This window comes from Melanotaenia boesemani, chromosome 5, assembly GCF_017639745.1.
Source record: "Melanotaenia boesemani isolate fMelBoe1 chromosome 5, fMelBoe1.pri, whole genome shotgun sequence".
NCBI lineage: Eukaryota > Metazoa > Chordata > Actinopteri > Atheriniformes > Melanotaeniidae > Melanotaenia > Melanotaenia boesemani.
Window position 1 is genome coordinate 15,828,186 of NC_055686.1, and position 24,421 is coordinate 15,852,606.

Here is a 24,421-nt window from a genome sequence, read left to right on the forward strand (position 1 = left end):
GAAGGCATAGTTTGACATATACAGTAGCAACATAATTAAATGGATCTTTCAGCTCTATAAGCTTTACAAAAAGAAACAATTAAAGCCTAATATTTAAGGTAAAATGCTGATTTTATAAGAGAGGGAACTGATAACTAAAGGCTCTGCCTCCCATTCAAGGAACCACAAGTAAACCTACAGTCCAAAAGTAAAACACTCTGTCGGGAAAACAGGAAACTATGAGATCTTTAGGATGAAGTGGGTCATTATGAGCTTTTATGCTAAAAGAATTTCAAATTCTGTTTAACAGGCACTTAGTGAAGATAAGTTAGATTAGGAGACATATGCACACTTCCGCTAATTCTGTACAAATTCTCATTTGTATTAGTAATTAATAAAGGGCAGGATATAGGGGTGACCTGGAGGATGACAGAGGTGCCTTCTGGAAGATTCTCTGGTTTTAAATTTGAGTTTAAGAACATGTATTTAGTGTAAGTTGCATTCATAACCTGTTTTAAATCAGAAAACAAACAAACAAACAAATAAATAAATAAATGCTGTACTACGTTAAAACACTTTGCAAGAAAGAGCCAGTCTAGGTGTAAATAAAGATATATATGACTATACTATCTACATAGAAATGGAGGCTTGCATGGTATATATTCTGGGTGATGTAATTTATATAACGAATAAAGAATAAAGAAGAGGGGTCCAAGGACTGAACCCTGTGGCACACCCTTAGAAATCACGAGTCGTAGGTTTGACCTTTAGCTTGTACACACTGGGTTTTGTGAGAGAGGTAGTTTTTCAACCAGCCTACAGATTGATATAAAAGTTTGAAAGAGGAACGTTTAAGTACATTTTTTTTTTTTTTTTTACCAAAATAGGATTTTACAAGTCATTCAATGCAGTATACTCTTAAGTAAACAATTGTTGATGACAAAAAAAGGACATATCTTTTGAGAAATTTTGCTTGCTTATGTTAGATCAGGGATGGGCAACTTTGATAATCAAGAGGGCCAAAGAAATTCTACACTCACTGCCTGAGGGCCAGATTGTGATCGTGTAGGTCACTGAAACCCCAATCGCTCAATTTTAATTACAAAACTAATGTAATGAAAAACAGACAATTTATCAGTTACCAATTTTTTATTAAACCCATTTTTTTCAGCATATTCAAATGTGTTTTGTAATGCTGTGTGTTTTGGTGTGTCCCAATTCAGGGTCTGCACACTTCGAAGTGCGGATTCGTCTGCCACATACGTCATCGCGGTGCGCGAAGTACTGTCCCAATTCACAGAATTTGAAGGACCCTCCGAATCCACCCTTCGAATCCGCACTTCGTTTGGCCTCAAACGAAGGATGCTGGTGATGCATCCTTCGCGGCCTCTTTTCTCCCATAATTCGTTGCGCACAGGACGGTGGCGAATCAGCAACCTCAGAAGAGTCGTATTAAGTTTAAATAAAGTTTTATTTTAAAAAAAAGTTCGTTTTTTTAACTACACTTTAGTATAAACGTTACAAAACCAAGTATATTTAAAGCATGTTTGTTAAATGGTGACATTAAAATTCGGTAATATTTGATATTCAGTTACTTTTAAGGGGTTAATGAAGTGTGTACCGGATGGAAAACAACAGAGCCTCAAACCGTTTTTTTTTTTTTTTTTTTTTTTTTTTTTTAAACTGTCGGTGTTGCCTCTCTGTTCAGCGTCTGCTGACGTTTCCTACAAGTAATTTCTGAGGTTTAAGTGATTAAACGTCCTGTGTTGTTGCTATGGGAAATTCTTGTAGACTAGGTAGGCTGTCCCATTTCACGAACGTTAAGCAGACTTCGAAGTGTGTAGACTACGGAGGACACTCTGCAGCCTACGTAGTCTGCGCACTTCGAAGTGTGCAGACACTGAATTGGGACACAGCTAGTATGTAAGTATTGACCTCTTGTGTTTAGGGGGAGCGCCCTCTGGCGGTTGGTAGTGTAATTACAAGTGGGAAAGGATTAATGGCCCGCTTACAGCTGTACATACGGTATGCTTCCTATGCTTGTGAAATCAGTTTATTTTACATTAGGAAATTGACTTGCGAGCCATACTGAATGAGGATGCGGGCCGGATGCGGCCCGCGGGCCGCCAGTTGCCCATCTCTGTGTTAGATTATCTCTTTGGTTGTATTACATGTGCCACCCAGTCTGTGATGGTCAGTTCGGTGCACAATAATAGACATAAACCACCACTGGATGAATTGCTATGTAATTGTGTAACAGATTAATCTTAATGTAGGCTACATTGTCCCACTAGCAGCATCATGATGTAACGTGAGAGTATTAGTGGGATTTTAATCAATAACTAATGGATCGCCATGACATACTGCACATTCATTACTGTTGTACATTTGGAGGACTAGAATTCAGCTGAGCTTCAACCAAGCAGAGCTCTAACCTTTCCTTTTGCGCCATCCACCGGTCATAAATTTTAGTTTAAGATAGCCTAAGTTTGAATAAATGATCCCCGCCTTAACGCTGCTGCAGCCCTACATCATAAAGCTGGAGTTTGTTTATGGCGGTAGAGGTGAGAAGGAGAAGCGCGCGGATTTCTGAGTGCGCGTGCGTCTCAGCGTGAAGAACAATAAAGGCTTGACCCTACACGCCAAGTCACAAACACACTGAGCCACCTCACCAAGGAGGTGAGGAAAACGGGGGGGAGGCAGCAGAGGGGGAGGCGGGGAGTCTGACACAAACACCGATGAACGTCAAAGCCTCGCGCTACTGGAGGTCAGGAGCTAATATTTTATAACGAGATGAAACAGCAGCCGACGGCTCTACAGAGGTGAGAGTTGACAGGAGCGCGAGGTACTATTGACGCATCTGTTTAAAATTAACCAGGTTTTTTAGAAAAGAAAGCCAGTCAGGCCAAATAAATAAAAACAAATAAATAAATAAATCCAAGCCATAGCGTCATCCGCAGTGAGGAGCCTCATTCCTCCCTCTCCTTGCACCACCGTTAGGCTGAGGAACCAATGACAAGATGGAAAGAGCGAGACAAGGAAACTTCCGGTCACTGCTTTCAAAATAAAACCATACCTTCTTTGTGGCACTGGCTTCACTCTGCAGGATTTTGTCATTTTGTTAAACAAACAATAGCCTAATCTAGTCTTCTAATATAAAACTCCGTAGGACTGCATTTATATCTATCCGATCTATATCTGATACTGTTTTTGGTTATTAAAGATGATATTTAATTTTCATCTCAACCACAAACCCCCTGGGAAAATATGTTGAATAAGTACCAGAATTAAAAATTGTTTTGTGATTTATATGAATCAGTAAGAATAGAATTAAAGTTTGATTGCTATCTATTTAATAAGGATAAGCTACAGTTATATACTACAGATAAATATCTATGCAAATCAATAGAGAGTACTATTTGATATGGGAGAACATCCTCCTAAATCTTGCTCCACTGATGCCCATTACCTTAGGGAAATGACTTAAGTTTTTTAAAATGTATTTTCAATGTTAGACCTATCGATTTAGCAGATTTGTTGCAGAATTACTAAAGGCAATGAGATTAAAATAAATGAAATAAAACACTTTATTGATCCCCAATGGGCAGATATAATATAAAGAATTGATTGTTGGCTTGTAAAGAAGGAGTAGTGGCTGAGAACAAAAAAAGCTCCATCGTATTTGTTTTACATATACTGGAGAATAAAGAACAGCCAAAGACAAACTCAGCCATAACTCATTAAATATTTTATTTTCATGGAAAGATACTGATCTCTAGGTTATATGATCCTATGGTTTAAGACACATGTGACATTGCCATAGTAACGTGAATGCAAATATGTCTTGGGCCAACTCTTGTTCACCAGATAACAACTGAGTTTTTAAAGAAAATGACTGTTTGTTAAGATAACTATGATTGACTGATCGAGAGATAATTTGATGTGAACTGTTCAGGAATTTGCTGGTAGAGCTGAAACAGAAATGGTGGTACTGTACGGCTTGGGAGGGGCCACTGGTTGTCGTTGGCAGGGACTGGAGTCAGAAAGCACCCTCTTTGATTAGGTTTTCTGAATATTTAACTTCATTATGAGTTGTCAGCATTATGTCCTTTGTCATGTGGATCATTGGAGTAAAAAAAAAAAGGGTTTATGTTTTGACACCTGCAGTTTTATGAATAGTAGTTTTTAGTTGACATAAAACATAATCTGCCAAAATATAATGCTACAAATTTTAGCTGAGTCTTATGAGGGCATGGATTTCAGTGTATTCAGTCTTAAACAGCGTCTTATCCTCCAATTGTGGAAATAAAAAATTAATTTGTAATTAATCTAATAGTTTAAAACAAACACAAAGCATAGAAATAACAACAAAAACAAACAAAAAACCAAACAAACAACTGAATTGGTATCCTATCATTTTCCACAACATGAACCAAAGTAACATTTTCTACTTTTGTATATACAAACAAACAAAGAGACAAACAAAAAAATTAATCAGTTTTAAGACACCAATATGCTGCCATCGCTACTCTTTTTATATTTCGAGCAGCAGAATGCCTAATTTCCTGTCTTCCTGACTTGCTGCGTGCGCATTGACGCATCTTTCTGAGGAGCTGTAAGACAACCGGATAACGGGAACCGAGAAGGGGGACAAGAGCAAAACGCATCAGTCTGACAGACACAGACGGGTTCTATTGTATAACAGAGGCCTTCAATTTTTCTCCAGCGGTTCATTTATCTCCTTCTTCTATTTTCTTGTCCTCTCGCTTCGGAGGTAGAGACGGAGCGGGGCTGCGGGGCTCGGCGCTGCATCGGCTGCTGGCGGAGGACCTGCACATGTCGGCGCGGTGACGGACCGTTTGTTTCTCCGCCCTGATACGGTTGGAGGACCGCAGGAAGAGGTGGCTGTGTGGAGTAAAGCGCGACAAGAACAACGTAATAACCTTAGAGAAAATATATATTAAGAATACGCGGGATTGTAAAGACCGAGAGAAGATCCGATAACAACAAGAAGGACAACAGTGATGCGGCAGCCGAGGTGGGCCCAGATTGATGATTTTATGATATCATCATTCACCGCCAGGACCGGTCACTGGTTCTATTGATAAGGAGAATAATCGAGGAGAATAAACTATAAACTGAGCTGGAGTTCATTTGCTTGTTTTGAGCTGGATAAACAGAAATTAATCGACTCGATTAGGTGCCTGATTGCAGTGATTTTTATGTTGGAGCGTTGCTATATGATAACATATAGATATCCAGATTTAGGCCGATGACTTAGTCTGAGTGTGACGCCAATACAGCAACAGAGGCGTGTGCATCTAAGAAGACGCGCCTGTCTGAGCATCATCTGGTAGCTGCACAGGCTACTTCTGCGCTGGGGATGATACACAAGCCATTTTTCATCTGTGCGTAAAACAGAAATTTTTCAGGGATGCTGCTGCTGCCAATTCCAGTCCGACTCTGATAAAGACAGTAAGGCGTACACAGGAGTGGACATCCAGAAAATCTATTTCTTCTCACCTCTCCTCCGCCTCTGCACCTTTCTTCCCCTTTATTTCTCACCCCTCTCCTCCTTCCTTCTCCTCCACTATACCACCCATCTAGACCTATTCATTCTGATCAATTGATCATCCATCTGTGATTCAGAAAGCCACCCACTCTCCCATCCTCTAGTCCATTCACCCGCACATCCTCTTAAACGCCTCTTTACGCATTCAGTCTCGCTAAGGCGCGCACGTACTGACGCGCCACCGCCATCTACAGCCATCATGGAGACGACCAAGCTTCCTCCGTCCAGCCCGTCCTCCCCCACCACCAGCTTCTCGGTGCCGTCTGCGGAGAAGGTGGACGGCTTCCCGCGGAGGTCCATGCGCAGAGCCCGGCAGAGGAGGTCCCACAGCTCGTCCCAATTCCGCTACCAGAGCTCCCAGGTGGAGCTCACCCCACTGCCCCTGCTCAAAGGTGAGACACTATATATATATATATATATATATATATATATATATATATATATATATATATATATATATATATATATATATACACACACACACAATATGACAATAAAGGGAAAAATGGTCTGCTCTGTCTGCGGTTTCTACTGTTTTCATACTTCTCACTGTTAAAAAATGGCTTAGGTGACTTGATGCACCTATTGATCACTACTGACTGGGGAATATAGTATTTTATATTGATAGATGTCCACTTATACATAGTATCCTCCCTGTCCTTGTCCTGACTGATAACAGTGGCCCTGATTTATTGAACAAATAAAAACCAGTTGACTTTTAGATTTGTACTGGCTTGTTGTTGCACAATCAAGCATTTTTTTTAATCATGCTTTTGTTCCAAATTAGAATAAAACGTGAAAAATGTCAATTTAAATATCCTTCAGTCTAACGTAACATGTTCAAAGATTAATGTAGTTTAATTAAAACAGGTGGACATTCTTCCATTTGGGCATTTGGTGCACATCTGGAAAGGTTTTACAAAATTTCCATTAGCATTCAATGTAAAAATGGCAAAGCAGATTAATTTTTTCTTTTCATTTCCATATATAAACATATGGAAACATATATATATATATATATGTATATATATATATATTAAAATAACAGAAAATGTTACTGTGTTAACTGCCCCTTTTAGCCAACCTCAAAGAAGAAGTAGATAAAACATAAAAAATCTGTGTTCTAAATGTGGCTGTGTGAAGATCTTGACATTCTGTGTGGTACAGCATTCATCATAATGACAGCTGGAGCTGCACTATCTGCAGGTCTGTTGTCGCCATAGCTTTAGTCACAGTGCTGATGATACCCTATGGTCACTATGATCTGTATGAACCTGTTCGGTCAATTGATAACAGGAGGCTGCAAAATACATGATGCCCATTGGCTTTTGTTGTCAGAGTGTATATTTTCTCAATTTTCTGTAGTTGCAACATCTGAAACAGCAGAAAATTGTGGTGGAGTTCTGTGTGAAGACAGCTGTGGAAATGAAGGCATAGGAGGAGAAAGGTTACTACAGAAAAGTTGACAGTATTGATTAGTTGGCTAATCAAGCTGTGAACTCACAGAGGAAACTAAGCATTTTAAATGACTGAATGATCTGAGAACATTTCTCCAATGAGAGGATTTGAATAGCTTTTGGATGCTCAGCAAATGATATTAAAGGAGGGCACTGACTTCTCTATATATATTTATTTACTGTCAACAGATTATATTTCCTTGCTACACTCTGTGTTCAGTTAGTGAGCACATGTCAGGGAAATCAATATTTTTGTACCTTTTCTTTTGGGTCACCCAGTCAACAAGCAGCATCCCATCATGTTCCTTCCATTTTTATACACTTGTTCTATCTCCAGCACTGCCATGTGTATCCTCTCTATCTTTCACCTATGTGTGCAGAGCAAACGTAGATTGTATGTCTTCATATTTACCTCTGACCCTCTTTATAAGGTCACTCTCTCTTTCATCCAGTCTGAAATCTCTTCCCATTAACCCTGAAAGGAGAGAAGACATTTCTGCTTTTAGAGGTGCATGTGTGTGCCCTCTTATGTGTTTTTACACCTCATTTGTAAGCACAGCACAGTGATGGAAGGTTTTTATTTAATCTGAACTGCACCTTTAGCTGAGACCCAATCTTTGCTTATATGCTGCAGCCACATTACAGTAGGTAGAAGTCCCAGTTATTACCTGGCTGCTGCACTGCTGCGGCACTGCTTCTGGATCCCCAGGAGGAACTGATAGTAAGATCCTGCAGCACTGGTGCAAGAGAAATGTCTGCTGTGGGCAAGTCTCTAATGGGCAGTATGTGGGCCAAGTGTAGACAGACCTGTGGGTGTTTTTCCCTCCAGGGAACCACATTGGCTCTACTAGTTTGAACTACTCCTCCTGTTAACAATGGTAGATCTCCTATACTTCAATACCAATGTGAAGACTCATTCGTGCCCAGAGTTGTAGGCATTTATGTCACATAATAGTCACAGTATGATTTAACAACATTTAAGAATGAAAATGTTAAGACTAGATATTTAGGACGGACAATTGTCTATTATGTCTTCTAATAAAAAAGTACACCTTCTTTTAGCTGTAAGGTTTTACATATATGGTATACTGTGCATTTAAAACCATAATGCAGAAGCAGTTTGTCAAAATATAAGTACACCACTACTGCTTCCATAAAAAAACATAAAAAGAACCCCCCAAAAAACAAAAAACAACAAAACAAAACACAATAAGTACTGCTAGTCAAATGGACTATTAAAGCAAAACTTTTGTCAGGTTTTCTGGCTTGGAGCATTCAGGTGTGTGTTAACACAGTCCCAAGGAAAAAAGACATCAAGAATGATTTAAGAGAAGCAACTGCTGCTGTGCATCAGTCTGAGAAGGGTTAATAGGTTATTTCCAAATTACTTCAAGTCCATTATTCTGCAGAATGATTATTCACAACTGGAAAACATCCAAAACAGGCGTCAGTCTTTTCTGGAGTAGATGTTGCAGCAAGTTCACCCCAAGAGCAGATCAGACCCTCCAATGCTGAGAAAACTACGAAAAAAAACAAAAAAACAAAAAACAAACAACAACAACAAAAAAAACCCCTCTAAAGATACATCTCAGACTGTACAGACATCAGTTAGCATGTTAAATGTTAATGTTAGTGACACCACAGTTAGAAAAAAACTGAGCAAGTTTGGATTGAATGCAGGGTTTTGTAGAAACAAAAACATGACAGCACAGCTCAGGTTTGCTCCAAAGACTTCTGGAGCAATGCTTGTTGGACAGACAAGACTAAAGTGATGATGTTTGGCCAATATGCAACACTGGTGAAACCAAACACAGCAGATCAGCCCAGACTCCTCATACCAGTGAGGATTTGTTATGCAGCCACTGGACACCTTGAAGCTATTGAGCCAGGCATGAACTTCTCTTTATACCAAAATATTCTCAAGTCAAAACTGAGGTTATCTGTGTGACAAACTGAAGCTAAAGGACAAGGATAAATCTTACTGACAAAGATGTTGTCGGTAAACATTTTCAAGTCTTGGTTTCTGGGGTTTGCATAGATTTTCTTTGGCGTCTGTTTCTTCCTATAAATATTAAATTAGCTGGTGACTTTAAATTGGTTGTAGGATCTGAGTGTGTATTATTGTCTGGCTGCGTTAACCCTGTGATGGAGTTCTGATTTAGCTAGGGATGAGTCTTGCCCAATATCAGCTGGTATAGGCCTCGACCCCCCTCAGGGGTATAGATAATAGATGGATAATGTGATCTTGAAGTGAGATATTATCCTTGTGAGTCTCCAGTAAGCAGAGAACTGATCTGGAAAGCTGAACTGGCCGATAAAAGAGCTGCAGGGATGGTCGAGCAGCCAATTAATCAATAGATGGAGGGTGAAGGATACCGGGTCCACATAATCCTTTTTACAGTACCCTTAAGTTTGGCCACTGGCCTGCAGCGCGTGTGCATGCACACAAACACACACACATGCACAGAGATTTCACCACTCCCCCGATAATGTATTCTTGAACTGGTTCTGGACTTCAAAGTAGTTGCAATGTTCTGCAGTGGACAGTTTATGTCTATATTATTAAAAAAAATCAAACAAAAAAACATGAGACTCCTGCTCCAGAGGCGTTTTCTACAATTTGCTAACCCATCCTATATTTCTGCAGGTGCTGATGTTTATAAGTTCAACTTATATGATATTTTGAGATTGATCACTATTAGCACAGGCTTCATTTAGTTTCAGTTTTTTCCTCTTCCGCTTTGTTGTGAGCACAGCTGAAAATTTTAGACAGGGCCCCAAATGAGATGAAAATTAAGTCACAGCAAGGAACCAGGGCTCAGTGGTGTGGTTCACTGGGAACCAGGCAAATTCAGATGTTTAATATCAGTTGTCATGCAGTTGCAGAGCAACCAGATGGGTATCAAAAATGCTGTCAGATACTGTTAAAGCATTCACTTTGTTACGCTAAATAACTAGATGCAAAGAGGGAAGCACAATGCCAGTTTAAAGAAACTGAGACAGATACCTACCAGCATTTTAATAAGTCTTCCCTTTTTCTGTACTCTACCTACATCTTCTCCAGATTTCATAAAATTCAAACTTGCTGGTAGATCTTATCTTATTGTTTTTTTTTTTACTATAACAGTATATATTGTTATATACATATATGTATATTTAAATGGAGCCCTGCATTAGAATAAGTAGAAATGGAAAATGGATGGATGGGTGAGCACATATATTTATATGTAATGCCAAAAATATAACAAAGTAGAAAACAACATAAATTTAAGTTCAAGTGTGTAGTATATAGAGAAGTGTAGTACTAAAACAAAATATACTATACTACAGCAGTATATTGATAGCCTATTAATAAAGTAAGCTGTGGTGTGAGTCTATCAGATTACAGCAATACTCAATAATAATTGTCTCTACAGTCTCGTTTAAATAGTCTGACAGTTTCTATCTTAGATGTGTTTTTTGCAGCTTCGAGGCATCGTTCCCTTCACCCCTGTTTAGGACAAGGAACAGCCCATGTGATGTTTATTAGGCTTTATTACTTAGAAAGGGATGTCTCTGAAAATATGCACCAGGGAAAGTAGACTGAATCTATTTTAGACTCATCCCTTAATAACAATTATTTTCATTAACTGTAAACCCATCATTGATAAATCTGATGTATAGCATCTGTCCTTAGTTCAATGAGGACTAAGCTTTTCTTAGTACATCATAGACTCTTGAATATTGATCTAGTAAAAATGCAACTTCCACTTTACTTGAAGTAGCTATTGCCTTACTGTTGACGTCTCACTGAGGCCGTCATTGCTAACCCTGTCTACCATCATGCTTATGGTGGTCATCCTCTTGCTGTCGCCTGTTAACAATAAAACAAATGTAAAGGACTTCTGTTAAATGTGACCCAGAAAAAAGGAAATTTTAATATGTTTTTGCTTTTTTAGAAAATTAACCTGTATGATTTATCAGTTTCTGTCAATTGACGAACCAGCAACTTTTTCTATTACCATCTAGGTGGCGATAAATTGATTTTATAAGCCTGACAAGGTAATGACTGTTTAGAAGAGGTCATATTTAAAAAAAAAACAACAACTATGACTTCTTCTATACAGTCATGACTAAAACTATGCTGTTTTTCATAAATTTATCAGAGCTTATTCCTGGGTAGGTCCTCTGCTTTCTCCGGGTCGTTGTCCTCTGTGTCTTTAGTTACATTGCAGCTCTCTTTCTAACCAGATAACAGGCTCGTTGCTCAGTGCCTCTCCCCAGCTGCGATGCGCTCCCCTGGGGCCCCAGACACCAGCTCAGCTTCCTGGTCACGGGTGTTGTGCTGTTGCTGGCAGGCTAACCAGACTTAAGGTCAAATTCCTGCCCAGCATCTAGTCAGCAGCAGTACACTTGCGATCAAGATTTGTGGCCTGTTCACACACCACAGACTTTGCACAAATGTGGCTCCAGGAGGATTTTGGGGGATTTCTGAACTGTCTATTTTAACAGGATTTTAAAACTATATTCAGCAAGGCAGTGCAGAATTTTGTACTTCTGACCTTGAGAAAGACTCAGCCTCTATTCCCTCTGTAGTTAATTTGTAGACTTTTCCTCCTCATCCTCATTGTATTTTAGTGAGGCCTACACTGGATTTTAAAATAGATTAGAATCTTATCTGGTATGTAATGCATTCAGCACACTCTGCAAACAGAGTGTGATCAGATGTTTGACACCACCATTATATTTAGATTTCAGTAGGCGTGTAAGTCATTTATATAATTGTGGAACAAGTGTTAGAAGGTTAAAACACATAATCAGCATGGACAAAAACATAATAGTAGATGCATCATTGCCATGTGTAGAAATATTAGCACTGAGTAGAAACAGATTTAGAGTAGTTATATTCCTGCATTTAGAAAATTCACCAGTAAAGACAAAAGTAAATGCATCCTCACTGCTGGTAGAAATGCTATGATTGTCCATGGGAATGTGTTCCAGATAGCAGATTAATCATGATTGGGCTGAAAATTGGGAACAGATTTGACATTTTTGAGTTTTGATATGCAGTAAGTCAGGAATAGTATTCTGAGCTGCCTGAAGATTAAATAAAAATGTTGTAGACAAATATTTATTAAGGCCTGAGTGTGTGTTTGTGTGTATTTGTGATGCAGAGTGATCATGGGATGCTGTCAGGTCTATCTCGAGATGTTGAGAATCACTGTTGCCGCCAGCAGCCACCTCAGCACAAGCTCAAAGGGAAAGCATACAAAGCAAACTCTCGGCTCATCCCGATCCAGCAGCAGTTGCTGCTGAACACTTTTAATAGCTCCTCTTACATTTCTGACTACAGTAAATGGTATAGACATGAGATGGCATTTAAAAAATCCCCCAACATAAATAAGTAAAGGATTGCTGGTAATATGAACACATGCCTCTTTCCTTTTCTACATTAGAATTAGGCCATTAACAAACATGTATCTGTATTTGAAAGTCACAAGATGATCATATGAAAAGGATTCTAGTTAACGGAGTCTCACTAAAAGTTTTAGTTCTGTCATCCTAGGTAAAGAGGAAAAATACATTTGGACGTGCTCAGCATTAGATCTGAAAAATGGCTGGAGATGAAGCCAAGAAAAATGTAATAAACCAAGGTTACCACTGCTGTTTCTTCAAGTCGACCATGGTGTTGGATTTCTCATAAAATATGTAGGCATACTTGTTTGTTATCTCTGATACCAACACAGAATTAGCAAAGCTGCAGAATTTCAGCAGGCCTAAATTTGTATAGAAAACATGCTTTAATTTCATAACAGTGGGTGCTGAATCCTCAAACCAGCTCAATAATAATAAAAGACACTTAATAAGACAACACTCTTATAAAGTAAGCAGTATTATCACAGTTTATGAAAAACATTCTTTAAATACAAAAAACTACAGGTAGATTTCTTTTACTAATATTTTAGCCATTCAAAATAAATAACTTGGAAAAGTAAAAAGCCATACATAAGATTCTCTGTCCTTGACATTTGCATCACTGGCTGCCAGCATCACTGACTTTTAAAAGGTCTACTGAGTGGTTTCAAATAGCTCCGTCAAGCCCTAAAGGATGTTGTGTTAACTTAGAGTGTTAAATCTCCTGCACCTGCACAAAACCCATTCTGCTGGCTGGTGGTAGTGTTTAAGTGTCTCTAAAAGCCTTGAAACTGCCTGCAGATACAAGCACTACAGACAGTGTAAATGAATCAGGCTTTATTGCACAGATGGTCTGTAGAAGCTAAGTGGGTCAGAAAGAATTAGATTTGTTAGTTTTTAGATGCAATTATTGAGTAAAATATCAGTTTTTCAAGAGAAATAAACATCTGCATTAAAAAGCTGCAGGTAATCAGTCTGTTTGCAACCACTGTGGACTTTCAGTGTTTCATTTAAACATTTGCCAGATTATGCTATCAGCCTGCTGAATGCTGTTTAGCAGGTCAAAGCATGCTTTTGGAAGCCTTCTGTTTGAGATAGGAAATGCATTTTTTTTGCTCCCACTGTTGTCTGCAAATGTACAAAAATACACTGCTGCTTGTGTTTCATAATATGCTCAAAAATGGGCCAGTTTCACAGCTAACAGTGACGGGATTAGTGAGAAAACATCCACACTGAAACCCAAATAACACCTCATAAAATCAAGAAAAGGAAAAAATATCTTTTTCCGATACTGAAAAAAAATGTGTAAAGTAAGTTATTTGAATAACGCCCCCCCAAAAAAACAAAAGAAATAAAAATAAAACTACCTTGTTTGCAGTTAGAGAAAGCAAAAAGATAGAATACGGTTATAACCCCTTTTCTATGCGAGTGTGTAAGTGATAAGATAATTCATTCATCCATCCAATGTCTGTACTAGCTTATTCCATTGCACAGTGGTGGTGGTGGTGGTGGTGGTGGGGTGGGGGGTAGGAACCTATCACAGCTGCTACCAGGTGAGAAGCAGGGTACACCCTGGACAGATCACCAGTCAAAAACAATTCTTTATGAATGCAATTTTAAAATGTTTAAAGTCGTATCAAGTTCAGACTTGGTGAGAAAAACTGACATGCAAGCTATTACTGTGAAATGACAAGTTACCTTAATGAGACCACTAACTTTTAGTATAGCTATGAAGGCCAACCATGTTCATTACATGGCACAGTTTGGACATAACACTTCTCTGTTGTATTAGACAGACATTATTTGAAGGCAGGATTTGGTCTAAGCAAACCATCTGAACAAACAGTTGATTTGATTTCTTTGTTAGAACTGACTGTGCTAACCAACGTTAGTTAGCAAACTTGTGGCTAACTGGACAAAAACTCCCTCATTTTTAAAGTAATGTAATCTACAAAAATTAATTTTTCATCATTTTGAATGTCACATCAAAGTTGAAAGATGGCGGGGAAAGCTGTAACGCAGTGTTTTTTTTTAATAACTGCTTTTTCAGTGAGTCACATAACGTTTGCCAATTAGCTGTCAGAGTTAGCACAGTTGCTAATGATAACAACTTAGCAGTTGGGAGGTTACTTCACATTCACATCATCGTAATGAATAGTAGAGCAGAATATATATATTTTTTTTCATTTTTAAATAATGATCGATGTAGCCATCCTGAATAATGGCAATATCAAGAAAAAGGAAGACAAAAAAACTGTAGAAATGTTCGAGGCTCAAGGAAGAGCTGGAGAAATCGAATCAGAAGGGATGGTGGAGTTTATACACACTTATTACTAATTAACTATCAGAATATATAATGTACTGTAACCCCACACAAAATAGCCTGTGTGATTTCATGCTTATTAGTCAGGTGTGTTTATTCACATTGTTATAATTAATGTACAGAAACTCTGTTTTAAATGTGGTGTTTACTGTAAAGCGGTCACCTTCTCACACAGATTGAATGTGGGCGATTGAATGACTCTGTGTGTGTGTGTGTGTTTGATAAGGCCAGCTGGATGGGTCTGGTATTAGGTTGCAGAAGGCATGGAGTAGTTTTTGCTCTCTGACTGTCTCAGATCAATTAAGAGAGAGGAGTAGGAAAGAAAGTGAGAGGAGGAGGGGTGGTGATGAAAGAAATGGAGTGGACAAGGAAAGAGGAAATGACTGAACATTAAGTTGGCAGGTGGAGGAGGAACAGTGGGAGGAGTGGACACAGTGAGATAACGAATCAAAAAAGGCAGAGGATATTGCAGGGAGAGGATCTAATGAAAGGGCCAGCAGTGCAATAACCACAACCGCTGCTGTGTCATGGAAGAAAAGGCTGATTCCTGAAAGAAGACAATGATGCTGCGGTAAATATACATCCTGATTGAATCACTACAAATTTCACCTTTGTGGCTGTTCACTCATAAATATTTACTTGTGGTGCTGCAGCAGCAGAACGCTAAGTAAACAAAGAAAATCAAATACTGAAGCTACAGAAGATCATTAAGAGGGAAATTCGTCTAGATGTGGTGGCTCAACAGAACCACCTCAATTACCAAAGATAAAAAAAAATCATACTCAACCTCAATGTCAATTTCTTTCTTTTTCATTTATCACATTTGGTTGTTTTTGAAAAAGCAGTAACAGTGTGTAAAAAACTAGTAATCAAATGTCAAGGATGTCTCCAGCTGGGAGAACCTTCTCCAGTAGTTGTTTACTGTCTGCAATTTTTGTTTCCACTTCACACAGCAAACATTGCTTTCAGAGGGGATTTTTTAATATTTTCTGTTCCTAAAAGTCATTTGATGAATAAGAGACAGTAGACAGTGTATGCACATTATAAGACAGCATTAAAGTGATATGATGCAAATCTGTAACCATGTATTTATTAATATTAAATCTTAACCATGTGTTTCATATCACCAATCCAGACTTGGTTTTTACACCTAAAGTGTACGGTCTACTTTGTACCTAATCCTGACCAACTGAGCACAATATCAAAAAGTGTTGTTGAATAAATTGGGTTGAATGGTAATCCACTGCATAATGCTACCTCCCCCATACCTCTTTATAAACATTTTTCAGCATGCTATTCCACAGTGACAGCTTCACAGTATGCTAAACACTGGCCTGTAACACTTCAGTAACCCTAAAGTTATAGTAACTTTGTACATTTTAAGCATGCATGACCGTTTTCTGAGGCCATATAAAAGTTTTAGGCCCAGAAAGTCTAATTTTATAGTCATTGACCTTTTATAGGTTAGCACTGTGGACAAAGATAGCTGTTAAACATTCTTGTGTGAAACTGTGAATCAAGTCTGCACAGTTCTGCACAGTTGCAAGAAGCTGGCAGGTATGCAGAGTTCAGCAGTGAACTTCACATCCACACCCTGATGATGTTTACATTACACAGACCAGAGTGGACTATTTTGCATAATTGCAGATGTGCAAGAAAAACACTTACACAAGCAGCCAATGCCACGTCAGCCTTGTGCAGCTTGCACAATGAATTACAGAAAAGAACACAATTTTCTTTTTCGTCAGCATCAATAATTTAAAAATTTTAAAAAGTGTTAAATGAGCAACACAGCAGCTACAAAAGCAGGAAGAAGACTTAAGTAATGGACAAAAATACCTTTTGTTTGTTTTCTCTCTGTTTTCTGATGGATGAATTTAGTCTCTGATAAAGTTAATTTCATTGCAAATGCATAGTAAAGCTATAACTTCCAACAAAGATTCACCATAAAAGAGAAAGAAAACTGATGAAAGATATTCCCGTTTATTAAACTTTTTAATGAATCAGCTAGCTTGCATGTGACTGTCAAAAAGGATATAAGTCTGATGGCAGGTTTAGCAGATTTAAGACAGAAATGAGTTCGAAGAGAATGAAAGTTATTGTGATGGAGAATTTTTCATGCAGCTTGTCAGTGTAAAGAGAATTATTTATTTCTTCACAGCATACACTTGAATATCTGATCAAATAAGTGTGTTTTTTTTGTCATATATTCTCCTTTTATTCTCAGTGCACTGGCCCTGTCTATAACTTACTTAAATTATTATTAAAAAGTCTATTTTATACTAATTTCTAGTCTTATAATTTCATATTGGGGTTTACATGCTTTACATGCTTTAATGCAAATTAAATTGCACACATTGCCAGTGTTTATTTAAAATACATTTTGGAGCCTCTCTCTTTAAGGCCAGTCTTCTCTGATTGGTCAGCTGACTGGTCAGAAATGATGGGGTTCTAGCAGCTGTTGATTCTTTCTCCTCTTTTTTCTCCCAGTGTGCAAAATTAGCCTCTTAACAGCTATTATGCAAATATGTTTCATGGTGATGTCATTGAGTAGCATTTCAAGCAGGTCAAGTGCACCACCAGAGAGATTAACCCAAACATTTTGCATGCACAAATGCAGTGTATGAAAGTGAGTGAAAGAAGGTAGAAAACCTGAAGAAGTCAGAAATGACCTCTTTAACTAAATCATAAACTTATATTTTTTGAATGAAATACTGGAAATAATAATAATGCAAATTTATTTTAATCCAATTATATTTATAAAAACAGCTAATTAATTAATTATTGATCAAAATTAGTGGTTTCAGGCCTAGATACTTATGAAAATCCACTTGCTGATAGTAATTAAGCTGATTGTAGGGCAAGGAAAGCAAATAAAATGGACAGATTAAAGATATGAAGCGCAGCCTGCACTCCCAGCTGGTCTCTGCTTAATATGCAGTATGGTAGAAATGTGTATTATTAGTAGCACTGGATTATTTAAAGATGGGTTTAGTGCATAACTTAATCTTTTGACATGACATAGCTTTATGTCACAGTGTTTATCACAGAGAGAATCAGACTTTTCCTGTTCATCCACCGAATGAAGACTTTCTTAAATTCCCTGTGATGCTGGCTTTCAGCAGAGGTCTTCAGAAAATGTAGACGTGTCTTTCTTTGTTATTTGGTAATGAGTTTTACTTGAATTTCTTATATTTTCTGATGGTAGACATCTTAAAGGTCCTCAGTATCGAGAGTGAGAAACAGCAGAGACAGTGATTATAATTATTCCTTTTTATGTGGCGTTCGAGATTTCATAGTGAAGTTTTGACTTAGAAATAGCATAATTGTCTCTAGATGTCCACCAGATAAGACAAACTTCTAAATCTAGAGACATTACATCATCTCCATTTTAAGTGACATTGATTTTTTACCCTGCAAGCATGCTTTTGAATATAAGATTCAGTAATTATGTATTAGCTGAGATAAGACACCAAAGTAACATGAAATTTTTCTTGGCACAAGCACAATTCATTCACCAAATGTCATGAAAATCTGTTTGCTATTTGGTGAGAAGCTCCAGCTGACAGGCACAATGAGAGGAATAAAACATCACAGACGCAGCAGTGGGGGAAAAAAAAGAAAATCCAAAGCTGTGTTTATATTTTCCACTTCTGTCACCAGGACAGGCCACAGACTGTTTTATGTTAATACCCTGCTGGACTTATTACTTGTTCTTGGTACCTTCACCAAGTGACGTCTTCTAAGTATTTCCTGCTCTAATTTAAAGCGGCAGGATGATTTGTCCTGTTCTTTCTTGGCAGGTAAATTGCTGTTTATACTTCAATCTTCCTGAAAATCTGAAGACGGGTTATAACTAATCGTACATCATAGCCGTCCTCCTCATTCCTCTTTTCAATCATGCTGTTCATGAGCAGGATAATGTTGCGGACATTACTTGTGTTATTAGGAGGATTAGATTAAGTTAACGATGGACTTAAAGTGCGTCACATAAATCCCTTAAGGTGATATTTATACTGCCCTGACTTTTACACAGCATGGTGCCTCAACCGTTATTAGCCGCTGTAGCTTCCTTTTACTATTTATAACTGTGTCTTTCTCTTCTTTATCTACCTCTCTCTGTCTCTCTCTCTCTCCCCCCCCACCCCCTTGCCTTTCCCTTCTCATCTTCTATGCATCACTCTTTCTGTGCATTGAGTGTGCGCTCGGTGACAGAGGTGCAGAGGCGGTTTGGATGGCAGCTGAAAAAGAAGCTGTCCTCCTTTTTCTCTGTCTCTCTGTGTCACACACTCAGCCCCAAACTGAATAACTGTTATTTAAAGACTTGAGCTGTACTTGCTCATTTAAGACAAAAAAAAAAGCCTCAGAGAGATGATGGGTGGAGAATAGGGAGTGAAAAATGGAAGGACCAAGCCTAGCAATGGAAAGATGAGAGGGAAGGAGGAGGAGGAAAAGGATGGGGATGATGTCATCCTTTAACCCTATACCTCTCCTTGCTCCTGTTTTCCTCCCCAGATTCCTTCTACCCGTTCCTCTTCTCTGTGTCTCTCTCCAGCAGAACTATTTTTAAATGTGTGCAACTGTGTATGTTGAGTGTTTGTGTTTTGATGCTACAGTATGTTGGCAATGCTCAGACTTGCATGTCACTGCTCCTTTAACCAAATCCCCTTCTCCCTCTTCATGTTCTCCCATTTTCTCCATCTCATTTTGTCCTTTACTTCTCTGTCACTCATCCAACAAAAACCCCTTTAAAAATCTGAGGCTTGTTTAGTTTATTCTTCTGCATTAATCTGCCACATCCGTGTCAAAAAGATTAATAAAATCATGTCCTTAATTTAAATGGGATTAAAATAGGAGCTGGAGGCTACATCTAAATTATTGTAAAACTAAAGGACAGCATAAACATAAATTCTGGGTTTATATTGTACATCTCCCTCATAGTACCCTGTTGCTTGGAGGTTTAGGTAAATAAATCAATTAAAAATGACATTAAAAGTGCAGGAAAGAGGAATGAGAATCTCATTCATTGATATTAACACCTGCAAGTTTACAGACCTGCTTGTTTCCATGTAGCGCAACTGATACTTAAGACTAGAAATAATATGCTTCCAGGTTGTTTGCAGAAGTTGTTCTAAATCATGAATAAATGCATGAATAAATGAATAAACATGAACTTAGAGGAAACTGGACTTTAAGAACAAGCTTAGAACAAATGCAGTATAAAAAGATGTGTGCACATTGCAATTGCAGTAATTAAAGACATGAGATGTGTAATTAAGTTTTGTAAGAATAAGAATTATGTACTACACTACACTACACTTTCTATACTACAGTGTGTGTGAGTTTTGATTAAATTTGATCCGTGAGATGTTTTTCAAGACGCCAGTGTGGTGGCATAACATCATAACATCATAACATCAAGTCTGTTGTGTAAACCTGTGCGTTTGGCTTCTTGTCACACAATCAGATCATCGTCATAATGTTTCTAAAATGCTGCACCTGTGCCTGCAGAGGCTGATCAGTCATGTAAATATCATTGTGCAGATGATGGTTAAGTTTAAGGTTTTGCAGTGTATTTTCATTTAGTTTCCTGTTTATTTAGAAAGAACTCTTTCCTTGTGTGTTTCATCTTGTTGAACCTCCTCATGTTGTTATTTTTTCCCACCCTAGCTGCAGTTTCCTTGTGTTTACCAGTGTCTTGTTATTTTCTGTGTAAAGTTCTTGTTTCTCCTTTATTCTATCATAAATTGTTCATTTTTTCCCCTGGCTTGTTTACCCAGCTTGTTTCTCTGTTGTGTTTTTCTTTTTAAAAAAATATCATGTACTGTTACATGTACTTCTCCCAACATTTCATCTTACATAGCCGTGAAGTACCTCCAGATTATTTAACGGGCATATTTATTCGGCATTGCACAAATTTTGATACCCCTGCTCCAACTTTTATTTTCTTTAAATCATTGCTGGAATTGATTGTAAAATGAATGTATGCTCTTAAGACACAGTTACCAATTTCTCAGTTTAAGCTGACAATAATATGCCTTTTACTGTGGGGTTGAAATGATCATGAATGCTTCAATTTCAGTTCATGTCTTAAAACATGCTCCATCTATCATGTAACTGGAGTTTCACATTTAATCATACATAAAAACTATTTATAAAAAATATTGGCTAGTATAACCAGATAAAGGCAGGAGGGGTTTAAAAGACTAAATTAAAATTCTTTGCTGTTATGGAAAATTAAATATCCACACAACCACAAGGAGAATAGAAATAAAATATTCAAATCTCCCTTGTTTCAGCACTGAAATAAAGTGTAATTGGTTTTCTAAAGTACATCTGAGTGTTGTCCTCCTGCTGTCCCTGACTCCTTGTTTTAACACTCTTTTCATCATAACGTGTTGGTTGTGTAACTTGTTTGAGTGCATGCCATGTTTCGTTTTAATCAGAGTTTTTAAAAAATGGAATGAGAAGAGAAATAAAATCGAACTGCATGCCTTGTAAAACCGTGTTTTTGAATTCATGGTCACAGCCGACTGCAGCAGTTATTCAGGTAATAACTGAAGCTCCAATTTGGCTTTTCGCAAGTGACTCGCATGCTGTGATTAAAATCTTGGTTGATATTCTAATTACAGTAAAGACAGTGTGTTGTAATTACCCGAGTCTAAACATATAAACAATAAAGTCTGGATTTACCTGAAATACCCTCATTGTTTGCTCTTCTTAGTCTCAGTTAATCTTCTAAATGTTGGAAATACAGTATGTAGAGAGTAAGTTAGTCTGTCAGCCTCTCAGCTTATTTTTTTTGCCTCGGGATGTGTAGCAGCTTTGTCTTTTGCTGTCATCTCCACACACACTTTTCTTCCCTTTTTTATTTTTCCATTTTCTTTCCCTTTCCTCTTCACCATGTTTGCTCTCAGTGACCCCCAACTCATTTTATCCCCTTAATGTTCCCCTTTTACTTTCACCTCCCATCACTACCTGTCTAAACAACAGAAATGCACCGTTTTCTTTCTCTTCATCTTTTTGCCTCCATGTGTTCTTTATTTTGTCCTAAGTCCCAGCACAGCACATCTTCATACAATTACTTGCCATTAAAAATGGATTAGATTTCACCTTCACAGTCGGTCTGCAGAGGGAGAGTGGGAAAGAGGGAGTGAGAAGACAGATAAAAAAGGGGTTTGAGAAATCAAGAAAACAAGGTTAGGGAGTGTTAAACTGGGAAAAGGCAGGCAATGAGGAGGAATGGGAAAGTTGAGGGCTAAAGAAAGAAAGGAAAAAATTGGGACTCTAAAGCTAGCTCAATTGTACAAAAATATAGAAATCAGAATAGTTCAATCCTTTGTTTTTTGTATTTAGTCACAGATAGTTAAAAAAAATGTGTGAACTTAGCTGTTGTTATGTCCAGTCACACAGAAATGGCAGTAAGTCAAGAACAAACTGGCCACTCAGTACATCTCAGTGGCTCAATGGGTGTGAACAATAGATCTAAACCAAACAAAATGTGTTGTTTATAGCAGGCGACGAGGTTATAAAAGTTGAGCATGTTGTAAAGGTTAATCGGGGGCTGGACCAGAAACAAAACGCGGAGACATTTTGATATAAAAACAACCTGAATCTTAAACAGGATTTAACCCCGAAGTGGCAGGAAACATAACTAATGAATACAAATGCAGCCTTCACTGCTGTCAAAACAGCAGATTTCTTTCACCTCCAGCAAAAGGGCAGTTCTTGTCTGTTCTTTTGCAGCTCTTTGCCAAAGGGAGCAGATGGTCGAGGTGTGCCCACAAGAGATCAGGGGGTCCGGGGCTGGAAGGGCTAAAGTCAGCCTCCCATACACCTGGGGGTTAAGAAGGGTTAAATTTAATCCACTCCTGCTGTGTTTTTGTGTGTGTGTGTGCTTGTGTGTGAGTGGATATGAAGCTGGGATGATCCTCTTTCCAACTGTACAGTTAGTCTAGACTGGTTCCCAGTCACTGGTGAGCTGTATTGTCTTCCTCTGATATAGGAAGATTATGTGGTGAAGACATAAAATACACTGATTAACCACTTTGTTCATCCATCTAGGAAAGTCTCTTTAAGTACCTTTTTAGATCATTTATTCATTTTACACATCAAATTTTTTTGTCAGTGCAGAATTTAATGAAAATAAAGAGTGGTTGTGCTTTTAGTATTTAACAAGGAGCCAAATATCTACAGATGGTAAGGGCCCTAGAGACAATGAGGCAAAGAACAAACAAACCAGAGGTTAGTTCTGGAGAGGACCTTATAGGTTTATTGCATTTGTAATTGTGACGCTAGTGTCTTCTGGAGTCTATTTATGGTATCCCATACTATACACATCCAGTTCCATCATAAAAATGGTACAAAAAACAATAAAATAAAGAAGCATGAGTGAAACGCTCACTTTGACTTCTGTCTTGTTTGTCCTTTAGCAGAGCAAAGCTAGAGGACCAAAAACACCAACACAAGCCAAAGCAGACTTCATCTCAAATTATTTCGCTGTTGTTTTAGACTCTTGTCAAGTAGAGGCAAAACAACAACAGCTACAACAGGTAAACATTGGTTTGAGGAGCACCAGCACAGAGTGTGTGTTGTTGTAAATGGAGCCTGAGAAGATAAAGCTGAGGGGGGAAATAGTTGCAATCTGCAGCGTTGCTACAATATCAATACAAATGGCTTCTTTGTGCACTTGCAAATAATGCATTAAAAATGCAGACAGCTCTATTAGAAACAAAACAAACACTTGTTTCATTAGCATGTCAGGATGGACTAAGTTTATTGTTAAATGTTCTGTGTCCCCCATTATTTTTCCATTTGCCCATTAAAGATAGAGGGGTCATACATGCACTAAGCTCATCAGCACTCGTCCACAGACCACTCCAATGAAATGTAATCACCTTGATGAACTTTCATTATAATGAGCAAATGATAACATGCTAGCCTGAATATGCTAACACACCTTGGTATGTTCATGTTGTAGCTGTGAGTCTGTACGCAAGCTGATATTAGCATTGACATTAGTCTTTTAGAGCAGCTACATGGAGCCATTCATCCTCCATCAGTGGAAGTAACAGGATGTTGTCTGGCTTGGAGATGATGGCATGTGGGAGCTGCTCTTAGGTCCAGTAGCCACTTGGCATTGGTGCTTTATGACGCCTCTTATTCTCTATCACTCTCAGCCTTGTGAGTGCTGGTTTTTGCATTGTTGCTCCCTTGCAGCCTGGAGTACAGTCTACTAGTTGGGTCTTTGGAGACCAGGCCATTTATTAATTTGTCCTCTGAGTCTCTAGTGTGTCTTCTTAGACAAGTTGCTAGAGTTGTGGCTCATCCTCTGGCTCAAGAAAGGATAAAAAGGATAAAAGGACTGAATATGTATAGTGACTCAATGTAAACTTTATGCCACCCAATCACAGACACACATTCATGCAGCTATTCTTAGTATATATTTAAGCTATTCTAAACACACTCATACACATTCATACCTTAATTGGCACATCAGGAGGCAATTTCAGGTTCAGTGGACACTTCGGCATATAATCTTAAGAAGCCCAGAATTGATCCTTCTGAGCTACAGTCACCTTCTTCTTATCTATTCCGTGTTTCTCCAACATATTTCTCAGGTTTCCTTGAACCAGGCTTCCAGTCTTTCTACTTTATGAAGTGTACTCACTAAAGTGTTGCTATCATAACCAAATA

General features: G+C 38.2%; 1 protein-coding gene across 1 annotated transcript in view; it reads left to right on the forward strand.

The window, feature by feature from the left end:
• The first annotated feature begins 4,131 nt into the window (after positions 1–4,131).
• ppp2r5b (protein phosphatase 2, regulatory subunit B', beta) overlaps positions 4,132–24,421 on the forward strand; it is a 44,505-nt gene continuing 24,215 nt past the window's right edge. Inside the window, exon 1 of the mRNA XM_041985534.1 lies at positions 4,132–5,943. Within this exon, the coding sequence (XP_041841468.1) occupies positions 5,751–5,943 (193 nt within the window). The 5' untranslated portion in view covers positions 4,132–5,750. The remainder of the gene's footprint in view (positions 5,944–24,421) is intronic.